We start from the raw sequence: 13,092 nt of genomic DNA on the forward strand, positions 1-13,092 counted from the left end.
AGATGTAAGAGAAAATGGGAAAAAAAAAGCGAAAGAGCCCAAAAACAAGAAATTTTGAGCCTGTGAAGCTTCTTTATGTACTTTCCTACTTTAATTTTCCTCCAGCAGGCAAGAGAGAATGATATTTTGTGTAGTGCTACATGCAGCAGCCAGTGGATCTGTGAAGAAGCTGGGAAGGGGTGAAGCACACAACTGCTGTTTTTCCCAGCTGTAGCAACATCCTGGATAAGAAAAGCCTGAATTCTAAATTTACACTACTGAGGCAGTGTTTTGTTATTAACTTCATACTTTATGAACCTTTGTGTGTCTGGAGGATTATGAAACAAAATGAGGAAGGAAACCAGACATGAAAAAATACCCCAGTGGGAGCACACATCTTTTAGGATTTTAATGAAAAACAGTTTCTATAGATATTTACTAGCAGGGATCTGCGGCTTGCTCATTCACAAACTTCGCATGTAAAATGAAAAGGGGATCTAAATAGCAAAGTTTTCTGTTTTGAAGTGACAGAAATGAGCCTACATCAGGCAAACAAGACCTCATTTCCATTCTTGTTCTGAAAGAAGTTAAATGCCCCCTGCCCCCAAAGAACCATGTCTGATGAAAAATATGCTGATGATTTTCATATTGAACACAAGGAATTGGTGGTGCAGTAGCAAATTGAAAAGACTGTTCAATAAAAACCTTAGAGGAAGACAAAAACAGAGAGGAAGTTTAATGGTAGTAGTTGTCTACTGCACAGCATAGTGAGAGGAGTAAGTCCTGTAATGTCAGATGCATGATTTTGCAAGTCATATTCCCGGAAAAGTTTTCTAAATTCTTTAACTAAACTTCCAGGTTTCTGTTCAGCTCCCTACTTTCTACAAAACAGTCAAAGACTTCATCTTCTCACTAACTACTTTTTGTAATTGTAATGCTTATGGGACAAATGAACTGCAGTAGGCAAACCTGCCACAGCCTGGAACAAAATGATTTAGAGTACGTGGAAGCTCGTAAAGCTCCTAAACCTAGTAGACATGCACCATCTCCTATGCAAAAGCCCAACTACAACCGCATTTTTAGTAGCAGTGGCTCTGTCTTTTCAATAGTCTCATGTTCCAAATACAGCTGCAGAAGCCCTCCGTAGTCCCAAGTGTTGAGTGCCAAATGGGAGCTACATAGCAAGAACAGCATTCTCAGCTTTAGAGCTGTGCAGTTTCTAATTTAAAACATGTAACACCACTTTTGGCTGTTTTAGGACAAAGTGAAATTTGCAGATTGCACTGGTGAACAGACAGCTCTGAAAAACATGCTTAGTAAAACATCATGTGGGCTCATTACAAGGAAGAAATCACTAAAATTATTACAGAGCGAATCACATGGAACAATTTAGCAGCTCTCTGGTCCAGGATCTATGGAATTAATACAGTCATTAGGAGCCATCCCAGTTCAAACAGTACACAACAACGTATTATGTTTTCCAAGAATGTGATTATATGATAATTTTTTCTTCCTCTAGGTAAGAGGTATCTTTCATTCAGATATGGGGTTGGAGTTAGATGATCTTTAAGGTCCCTTCCAACCCAAGCCATTCTATGATTACCTTACCTATGACATAGGGAAAGCAAAAACTGGGATTTGATCAATGCCTCTGAGATCCACCCCTTCCAGTCTGCCTGCCTGACTTCAGCCTCCAGCCTCAGCTGCTCCCCACAGCCCCTCGCCCAGCACTGCCTCTGCAGATGCTCCCTCCAGGACCTTCCTTCCCCTGCTTCCCCAACTCTGTCCTGAATTGGACCACTGACAGAAAGAGGTTTCTCCTCTACTATTCTTATCACTTATAAGCATTAGCCTCCGATAATTCATATCTGCCTCATCTCTTCTCCCCATACTGCTGTCATGCCCAGCCTCCTCACTCCTCTGTCAGCTTTCCCTGGGGTTTCTCTGTATTCATGCCAAAAGCACCATTTCCCATGCTGACGACTGCTTTGTCCTCACATTTCTATTCAATCTGCAGCCCTCCTTTAGCTCTCTCACTGACAGAAAGAATATCTCATTTCACTTTCTTTTCCTCCCATGTGTCACTGCCTTCCTCTCACTCTTCCCTGCAAAACACTCAGCAACAAAGACGTAAGTCCAACAGTTACCACTCACCCGCAACACAGCCTACTCCTGCATTAGGCTTTCTTGTGAGCTGCTTTCTATTGGTTTTAGTAACGCCTCTGCAGACCTCTCCTCCCTGTTGCTACTTTCCAGGCTTCCCATCAGCCCTGAGCCAGGTCTCTTTCTGAAAACTCCCCTAGTTCTTTATTTCCCTAACCATTCCTTCAGCACATTCTCCCTTACCTCTAAGGGTAAGATTAAGACAAGCTTCTTTTGAAATCCTCTCCCCAAAAGTCTATTTGCATATGTTCTTTGGAGCAAGCACATCTCAAGCCTTCCTTTGCACAACAGCTACCTGTGCAGTGCCTAAGCTGTAACTGGTTCTCAAAAGCAGTATGTAATATGGCTAAACAAGAACTTCATGTTTTTAATACACACACATCCCGTCATTTTCTGCCATCTAACTGTTATATTCTCACATTCTTTATCCTCTTTTTCATGTTCTCCTAAATAACGTTAACAGTAAGTCAGGGACAGATAAATAAAAAAAAAAAACAACGAGAAGACCACATTTCAAAAGATGTCAGAACGTAAGGCAAACGTCTGGTTGTAATTAGAGGAGCTGGCCAATATCTTTCCTACAAGAGACACATCAGGTGCTTTCTTCAAAGAAAGATTGATTTAAGGTGCTGACAAGCACCAAGTCAATGGTGGGAAATTATACATAAGTACACGACAGCTTTCAAGTGTGCAGCTTCCCCAGGAACCAACGCTGTGGTTAATGCGCTGTGAGCCTCCTGCCAGCTGTCACTCAGGACCAGCCACTGCAATAAGCCAGACAGCCTTTCCCATTGACACAGCCAGCAGAGTTTGCCTTTTTGGCCCAGACATCTCTATTCAGAAGCATTCTTGATGCTAGCTAGCACCCCAGCTTTTGTTGACTGTCCATATGACTGAGAAAAGCAACAGCTCTTACATTTATATTTTCTTTAGCTGTAACAGTAGCCCGTACAGAAAAAATAAGACTGGCATTTCAGAGTTTACTGTGCTTGTTGAAGAAGTGGGTACCTTACTCTCAGCTTCATTTTACTGCAAAAGTGTCAGGACTGAGTTTCAGTGACCCAGTATCTGTAAGTTAATATTCTTTTCTGATATAATCCCTTTGTGTATGTACATACACTACAGCTGCCAAGAGCAGCACAATGAAATTTTCTGCCAAGGTTTCTGCCATTTGTTTGTTCTGGAGATGCTGGTTACCATGTCTTGCCCCGTCACTACTGACAGGGTTCATTCATTTTTCCTTCTTTGGTAAAAATAGATTCACTGTCCTTGGCATTGGTATTGTGCTACATCAGAGATGAAAACTAGGAGGACAAATGGTTCTTCTATGGCAGACTGTGCTCTTGGTCACTTGCAGCAACAAGCAAAGAGACATGACTTTCAAGCAAACAGTTGTTGCTCTGGCTTTGGCAAGAACTCGCTATCATGTGTATATAAGTGTATATTTGCAAGACATATGCAAACGTATCAGATATTGTACTTGTATACACAGGTAAGTAGAATAAAACAAATACAGACTTCATTTAGCACAGGGGAGAGGTGAAGAACCCAACAAACTACTCACCAGAAAGAGGATCTTTGCCAATCATTAGAACATTTGGTAAATTCATTACGATCAGCTGCTGGAGGACTTCCTAAACAAAAGAGAACAACAAAGTTCAGTGTGAAGGAATCCCAATCAATCATGCCACAAAGAATACAGAGCTCCATCGATTACAAAGCCTTTAATATACTGGCAGTTCAGAGGTCACAAGAGGAAGCCCCACTTGAGAGAGAAATCCCTATTTGAAGATGGCATCAGGTTGCACAGCTAACATACACTAAACGCCTCTTTTACCAATGGAGGAGAGAGAACTTGGAGGGTCCCATGGTACTAATCAAAATAAATGCACAGCCATGCCAGGCACACCCATCAGTCATGCCTTTACCCCAGGCATGACCTGTATTCATTTGATGTTCAACATACAGCTGTTGTCATGTTCCAAGGCGTACAAATGCAGCGGGTTCATCAAAGGCACCTAAGCCTGTCTGTGAAGTTTGAGTAATTCAAATAATTGGTCAAATCATTTCATGGGTCTGAGATTCTAATGATGGGCTTGGGAAGTGGGTGTGGGGGGAAAGCTATTGAACAGACTTCTTGCACTGCTCAGAGAAAACAGATTTAAAGTCCTAGATTTGCTTCCTTTGTTTTTAATGGGGAGAAAAAACACATTTGTTTAATAATGTTGTGAACCTCATTTAAATGTCCTTTTATCTTGGGGGGAGATAAGGAAGGGAGGTGCATTGTTCGGTCAGAATCACTTAAATGTCAGCTGCCTGAAGCTACTCTGAAATGACTGAGCAGGCTTAGAGAGGAAAGGCTACAAGCCCTGGGGCAGGCAAAATGCCCAAAGGTGGACAAAAAAATACACTGCAAAGGGAACTCTGTACAGTGCTGTGTTCAGCCACGCACTCAAGTAATTTTCTGTAACATACTGAGCACAGCAGTACGGTTCCTAGCTTCAACCTGCAGTTACTAGCACCCGTTCGCGATGACTGGAATAAAACACTGTGCTGGCAAGTATTTATTTCGCATAAAAAGACTGGGAGGAAAATGGCTGTGTGCTGAAAGCACCGTGCTGGGATTCAGGAAACAAAGGTTCCCCATATGACTCTACCAAATGTTTGGCAGGTGCCCTTTCCTCGCTTGTCTCCACATCCCAGACTCCCCCACAGCCATGGGGAGGGCTCACACTTTAAAACTTGTGAAATCCTCAGCGCCAGAGGAAAAAACACTGCAGCCAGGCACAAAGCACAGGCACACATTTCCTAAAACAATCACCCATTCACTGAACACTTCCTCTCCAAGTTACTGGGTTGTTATTTCTCTGCTTTCAAAGTTACCGTAGGAAGAAAAATTAAACCTGATTGAAAGAGGAAATATTCCAGTGAGCCTGCAGCATCTGATAAGTAATCAGAGTGGATGCTTTTTTTGAAAAAGTTTTGGACGTAACACACATCATTTTTCCCCCTCCAATCCATGCTCAGAATACACTCCTCAGCAGTAACTTTCCGGATAAAGTAGAAATATCTCAGCAGCACAGCTGACAGGGGTTTTGGTGCTGCTAAGAAGGCAGGCTCTACAGATCTTCATGTAATGTGCAGTTTGGCTAATGTGGGCCAGGCATTTGTTGAGCCATTAGCCAAATGCATTTTACAGTTTGTGCACGTTAAACAGAAGTCTGTTTGCACCTGTTATCCAAGCAGCTGCAAACCACGTCGCTCGTAAGAACACAGAGCTGGATGGCAATATCTGTTATGGCAATACAGGGGGGCACCGAGGCTTTAAACAAATTCAAAATTTGCATATGCCAAAGTATTGGGCTCTAACCAGCGATTTCCATGGCAAAAAAAAAAAAAAGGAGAATTTTGTTTCCAGTCACCCAGCGCATGGAGTGGCACTGAGGCAGGAATGCATAAAGAATTCAGTTTGTCTTTGTGTAATCATCAGATCGCCAGCTACTTAACCCGCAGACACAAAGGACGTTACGGCTAACCTTTCTGCTGTTAACATTCCCATGCACTGCTCCCGTAAAATTATTGCGAGTATACCATCCAACATAACCATGCCTGCACGCCCCCGGGGCTGCCTGAACCTCGCATCTGGCAGGAGCTGAACGCAAGCAGAAACGGCCCTGAAGCTGTGAGGAGTGATTTCTTAATTCAGACTGAAAGATCCCAATTGTTGCAAGAGGTGAGACGCTGATCTGTTTATTTTTAAAATACACAGATAACTATCTTCATCATTTAAACGCCTCCACTTAAGATTATTATTTGCGATAACGCCATTACGTTGTATAGCTCATCGGTACATCTCAGTGCTTTATAAAGGAGGGTCAATGCCATTGCCCTCATTTTTCAAGATGGGGGAAGAATCACAGAAATAAAGTTACTTCAGTTTAGTGAACTACCCTCTGTTAAGTGAGATATATCAACACACCACTCGGCTACAAGGGTGAGCTGAAGTGTGTTAAATTGAAAACTCTTATATCGATGCTGATGAATTATACCCCTGATTTTATACAGGCTAAAACCACAAAAATTTACAAAGGCTCAGCTGACACGGAGTGATTCAATAGCTGGGATAATGTGATGGTGCCTCAGACGCATTGCTTAAACCCTCACATTTAACCCCACCAAGCTGTGACCCCTCACCATGGATCAAGGTGCTCCACAGAGCCAACCAGCTCCTACACCAGTCACTGGGCTAACCCGGACGCGCAGCTGGAGCCCCATCAGCGAAATAAACAGCAGATAAAACGTGACATTTCCCCCCAAGAGCAGCAAGCCACTGTATTATGTAAAGGATGCTGTTACGCGTGGAATCCAACACAGCTCTGAGTCACAAGAGTGAAGGCAGGGATGCCGTGTATTCATGGATTTGTTCTCCCTCAGATGCACGGCATGGCCAGGGGCAGGCAGGAGCTGCTGCAGAGCAAAGCAAGGTTTGCAAGCACTTTAAATTGCCCACAAAACCCCACAATACTCCAGAGAACAACTATACAAGCAAAAATTCTAATTTCTCCTGTGAGAGACCTTTTAATCATTTTTACAGCACAAGGAAAGCTTGATTAAAACGGTAAAGGTTACAGCAACAACATATGGTAACAATTTCCCTAATTATTAAAACAATTAGGGTTTGAGTTGTCAGCTTTACACTGAGGCCATTAACCAGCTCGGAGGCCAGCAACTGCACGTTAGGAATCATCTTTCCCACACTACTGTTTGCCTTTTTTTTTTTTTTTAACTGCTGCTAATGAGATTTCCATGACAAAACAGTGTTGCTATCAGCAGTCTTATTTAAGGAATACAATTCAAAACAGATCATGATTAGGCATTAGCACAGCTCCTGTTGGTGCCTGAAATCCTCTTCCAAAGAGGATATTTTAAACTTGAAGGGATTTGTCCAAAATCTAAACTCTTCTGTCAGCAGCAATGGCGGCAGGAATTGATGCTTTTAGTTAGCAGGTCATCGCTTACCATCACAAAATAGAAATACTGGCAGCCAAAACTCACGCCACTTGAGCCAGACTCCCCAAACCCAATAGGAAAAGCCCACCAAGGTTTCTACACGGGGAGTTACGTGACCCTGTATCCAGCGGGACAGCTTCCCATGCGCAGGTCAAACCGCCTCTTCAGCCCTTGCTCTCTGCCGGGCCTGCCTGCAGCAGTGAGTGAGGCAGGCTGAAACAACCAGCAGACAGGAGCAACGGGGAGCAAGTCTGGCTGCCAAAGCCTGAGTTTTGCTGAAAGTAGCTTGGAACTCCACACCGGCACCCTGAGGATTCAAAAATACTCTTAAGTTACCCAGGAATCATGAGTTTAAAACGTAAATAAATGCTGTGTTCTTGGCAGTAGCCTTCTGACCTCTGAGCCCTTGGCATATACTTGCTTCACATTTGCAGTCACTTTCCTAAGAAGGGAGCTTAAAAAAAAAAAAAAAGCCAAAATTCCCCCACACAGACTCTACAAGTCGAGGGCTTTAGGAGAAAATCAAGACACATACAAGATCCCTGATAAAACTGTAAGCGCTGAGTGAAGCCCTTAGGCTTATTAAGAACATGAACAAACACACTGCAGCAACCTCATCCCCTCAGTCAGAGAGCTTCCAATTTGTCTCTGGAGTGCTGAGGCATGTTTTACTTGCTGTTTTTATCTTTCCAAGATCACACACGCAGGGTATGTGCTGTCTGCCTTGGGTCATTAGAAGATATGCAGCGGCAACTCTCACTCTCAAGTCCCCACAGTCGTGTATTAACACTTTATTTACCCGTTACAGGGTAAATGGGCCCCTTGTAATTTTGTAGGAACAAAATCTCCTGGGCCCATAATACACATTTACTCCTTCAAAACACATGTGCAACAGCATGGAAGAAAATGGTCTTAAGGTATCATTCTTGGCTGTGTTTTTAAATGCCAGTGAAAGCATGCCAATGGTTCCAGCAAAGAATGCACTGCTAGGAGAGGAGTAAGTAAAACTGTCCTTCCCATGGCTCAGAGACCAGGCAAATATAAGCTTTACACAGAAACTCTTCCCTGTGCCACAGTACAGCACAGCGTCAATGTAAAGTAACTACGAGCTTCCCATGCGGAATTAAATTAACCTCTGCCTGAAAGCTAAACAAGAAGCGAGTCCCAAATAAATTATGTAAGAAGAACAGCAGTCTACTGGCCATTGTAATTCAATGCTCAAGCCAAGCCATTCCATTTAAGTATATTGCTTGGCTATAAAATGCTAATTGCCCAGCTGACTGGGAGCCAAATGGTGCTTCCCTACTTGAAATGCCCATGAGGAAAAACCATCAGCAGCTTTATTTATACCACTAAAAGCAAACATTCCCTGGCCAGAGAAACAGGCTTACATTTCAACTGCAACTCAGACCCACGGAATGGGAAAGTTCAGCAGAGCCCTACCTATGCAGCGCTGTCGACACCTTTCTCCAATAACCTCAGCATGGATCTGATCTCCAAACGGCACTGGGAGCGGGGCCCTACGCGCTTTGATAAACTCCCTGCGAGTGTCCACAGTTCAGGGCCTGCCAGGCAGGGATGGCAGCATGGGACACTACCACAAACATGGGACGGGTCGGTGCTTCCTACACCAGGTGTGCTCAGGGTCGATTTCAAGCTTTTCTGGAAACAGAACTTGAATAGTGAACAGTCAGGCAATAAGTACATTTTAACATTAAAACATATTTTAAAGAACGAATTCAGATATGTTTTGGTTTTTTTCCCTCAAATACTTTTAAAATTTTCCAGTTCTGTTTTTACGCAACAAAGCAAGATACTTTGCAGCCTACAACAAGGAAGTTATGCTTTAAAAGAAGGAAATTCATCTACCACTGTATACAAACTTCAGATATTTTTTATTATTATTTTCTTGTAATCATCTGAGGAGTTGTTAGTGGTGTCAGGAAAACGATTTACAACAAGACTGTAAACTGTATGACAGGGTCCCACGAAAGATTAGACAAGATGAAACAAGTTGTAGCAGGGTAATGACAAGGAAGTGAAACACAAACCCATCTTTTGTTGAGACGTTTTCTGTGTGCATCTTACCATGCGAGCACACCTGACGACACCACGTGTGTGACTCAGTACCTGCTGTTCCCCTGCCAACACGTTATATATGTGACAAAATTTGATTAAGAACCTCGCTCATCTCTGCAACAATTGTATTCGTTGGGTGATGGACTAGGGGATTAGCTGTCTTAAAAGGGCTTTTTTTTTTCTGAAAAACAGCAAACTACAAAGCACGCTTCAAAGATCCTTCATGTGGAAATCCAAAAGACACTAAAATAACTGTTGCCTCATCTGAAAACGATCAGTTCTGACAATCATAGGCTGGCATCTCAGTGGGAGGGGATGTGAAGGAATCATGCCTAGTCTTAACCATTCTCAGCATGTGCAGGGTGTGGGTAACTAACCAAGTGACGGCAATACACTGAACAGAGGAGTAAGACCATGTTTTATTCAGATCAAAACAATAAACACCCGCAATTTGGACAGTGCACAATTAAAAACAAACAAAAAAGCAAACAGACCCAGACACAATCATCCACCCAATTCTTACATCAAGGACTGTCACGGCTCAGGTTTTGGTATTTATCAGAGGTCCCAGACCAGAGTAAAACCTCATCCGCTGCAAGCTGTACAAATCCAGAGACCTTGTCACTTACATGCAATAGGCCAATGACAAAACAGTAACAAGCAATGGAGGAAGACGATGAAAATAAGATCCCATGGTTACGACGTGATCCACTGTGCACTCTCTCACTGCTTTACGAACTGGTTAAATCACCTACTCCAGAGCAGCATACAACAAAATCACTCCACGCCTCAGAGAGCAAGGCAAGCCCTGATGAAAACATTTGCTTTAAGATAGATTCAAATCGTTTGCAGTGCACATGTTTGCATCCCACAACAAGAGTTTTGTATGCATTTAAATAAAGGTACTTTATATAAAAAGCATTTTAGGACACAATTGGTTTTACTTCAAGCCCAGTGGAATAAATAACACGGAAGCTGCCACCCCCACAGCCCCAGCTGCAGAGGAAGAAGATTTTTTTTTTAATTAAACTAAATATAAATATGTACATTTGCTTCTAAAATATGAAGCAAAATCTTCAGCGGCTACATGGTGGTAGATTTCCTAGCCTAGTGTGGCTGACTCCAAGATGAATCACTCATTTTAATACAATGCAGAGCCCTGTACCTGTGCCTAGAGGCAATATTGATTTGACCCAGAGAAGAGAAAATCCAATTGCAGAGCACTGGGTCCCTCAGCTCCTATTGCCAGCAGCACTTTGATTTACCTACCTGCTGAAAATGAAAAGCTTATTGATTTATCCTCAACTTTTCTCTTCAAATCATGTGCAAGTGACTTCAGATATTTATGACAGTGTCCAGACAAATTACTCTTGACTTGTATTTTATTCCACCTTAGAGCTGTCCTGGGGTGGTTTATGCAGTAACAGGGAATGAGGAATGTGGTGTGTTAAAGGCCTGTCACTTGGCATTACTAATATAACCAGCTAAAATGCAATCCATCTGTTCTACACGCTTCCAGCTAATCTGCGGTGGTCTCTAAGGACCATAATAATTCAGCCTAACACACACGAAAAAGAAACACCACTGCCCATCAGAGCAGACTTGAAGCACTTCTGAACTCTCCGAAACTCAGCACCAAGCACAGTCACTTACATAAAAAACAAGTCAATTTTCCCAAACACAGTTTAAGGATATTTTGCTCGGATAATAAAGCCAAAAGTTTTCACATTAAATTCTAAAACTGATCAAGTGTTTCTCAGCTTTTAACACTGAAGCCTGATACCAAATTATGTTAGCCATGCAGAGCTCCTGGGGATAAGCTCTGCTCCACTGTCCTTTGTTCACTGGAATGAAAACAGAAGTTACAATATTAAAATAGAACTTCCAGTCGAGAAACGAACACCAACCCGATGGGTTTCTATACAGGTTACGTATACGATATGTTTTCTACCACTTCTCTTACTGCAAATATTTCTAAATCCTGTTTTTTTGTTTTCCCATTTTCACACACAGTAAACACCTAACTGGGTACATGATACTTGCTCAGATAAAATGCATCGAATCTGTTAATAAAATTTCTATGCTGTCATGAAGAAAAGAAAAAATATTAACTTGAGCAAGCATATAGTGAGTTTGGGGATTACTTAGATGTTCAGATCCAGAGATCTGTATTCCAACCACAATATGAGAAAAAGCACCACGAGCTCCAACACAACCGCTGATGTGACCATCACAGAGACACGGACTGTGCCCAAGGAAAGCAGCAGCCAGAAGTACAGTGAAAGAAACGAGTCAGAGAAGGGCACACGCGGGAATAGCGGTTACCCATCAGAGCAATACTACCTTCCTAAAGGGGAATAATGAGCAGAAGCTACATAGCGTAAGTACACACACATTGTGCGCTTGTCCTAGCATCATCAGGTTATTTACTAGTCTAAATGCTGCCTGAAAAAGAACGATGCAGCTTGGGAAAAGCTCTGTAAAACGCTGCTAATCCCAGAAGCATCTGTGACAAGAAGCATTTTGAGGTTCTCTAGCACAAATACTGAAAAGTCAAATCAAAGCCAGTTTAAATAAGAAAACAAACCTGTGAAGCTACAAAAATGAATGGGGGGAAGGAAGAGGTATACAAGAATGAAATAATTTCAAGATTTCTAACTGCTTCTTATGAACAATGTTTTAGTAGCAAACAGAAGGCCTAGCAGACACAATTAAATTTAGTACAAATACACAACTCAAATTTTATCAGTGACTAGGGTAATAAAAGCCAAACAAGCATGCAGGTTGGCTGGTATGAATCTGCGACTGTCCTGTTTGAAGCAGGAGCTCACTAGCAATTTGCAGTCTGTCCATTAGCTCCCTCCAAAACAAGATGCTTTACTCTGCCACTCTTATTAATGCTGCGTAATAGCCTAGTGTCTCAGGACCCCTCTTTATTGCCATCACAGAAAAGTATTTCTTACTGTTAGTAAAAAATGCCTTGCCTGGCCTTTACTACATCCGAACATCCTCATGTTTGCCTGAATGTAAAGTGGTTAAATGTTTAGAAACAAGCATAGACGTGCTCAGCCTTTTCAGGATAATACTCCCTGAATAAACAAGATTTTAATTCACATTACATTGGTAAACAATTTTCAGAAACTTGAATGGATGGTGCTGGAGAAGTTAAGAAAATTAAACACAACACTGAGGATCAGTAAATATATGGACACCATTCACTGGTGACCTACAGGGATTTCATGTGATAAAACACGAGTTACTGGTTAACAAATTAACAATTGGCTAAGATTGTCCACTTTGAAAGGCATGAAATCTTTCAGGCTAATTCAGGTAAAACCCAAGATAATTTTTCCCAAGACTATTTTTCTCCCCAGTAAAGAAAAGAGTTGTGACAGCACTTAAGAAATTCCAGAGAGAAAACTGAGCAACTGGCCCGCGAGCACTTCTCCTCTCCACCACCAAAACACGTACATAAAGTGTAAAGAAAAAAAATCAAGTTTAATTTAAACTACTTGTAACACACAAAAGATTTAAAAAAAGATTTTCAAGCATGACTTTCCAAAAAGCTTAAACGTTCTCGTGCCTGTGCAGTTTACATTGGCGACTCTGCCTTATAGGAGGAACTGTTTCAGAAAGCACACAAACACCACCACCGTGCCAAGCAGCTTACTGTCCAGCTCCAACACAGAAAAGCAGCATGGGCAAGAAGTCAGTGGTGGCCCCTGCAGACAGCAGCACAGAAGCACATGCTGGATTACAGTGGAGGCAACCTTTCAGCTGGCCTTGGGGGACAACAGAGAAGCTGTTGGGACAAGCGGTCCCCACCTGCAAGGACACCCGACCGGACACTAAGATGCCCTG

General features: G+C 42.3%; 1 protein-coding gene across 4 annotated transcripts in view; it reads right to left on the reverse strand.

Moving 5' to 3' along the window:
• The window catches only part of CCDC88C (coiled-coil domain containing 88C), a 91,798-nt gene that overhangs the window by 50,358 nt on the left and 28,348 nt on the right, over positions 1-13,092 (reverse strand). For all 4 annotated transcript variants that reach the window (XM_066998255.1, XM_048070456.2, XM_013182075.3 and 1 more), the window contains exon 4: positions 3,707-3,776. In XM_066998255.1, coding sequence (XP_066854356.1) covers positions 3,707-3,776 — 70 coding nt within the window. The remainder of the gene's footprint in view (positions 1-3,706; positions 3,777-13,092) is intronic.

This window comes from Anser cygnoides, chromosome 5 (genome assembly GCF_040182565.1).
Source record: "Anser cygnoides isolate HZ-2024a breed goose chromosome 5, Taihu_goose_T2T_genome, whole genome shotgun sequence".
Classification (NCBI taxonomy): Eukaryota; Metazoa; Chordata; class Aves; order Anseriformes; family Anatidae; genus Anser; species Anser cygnoides.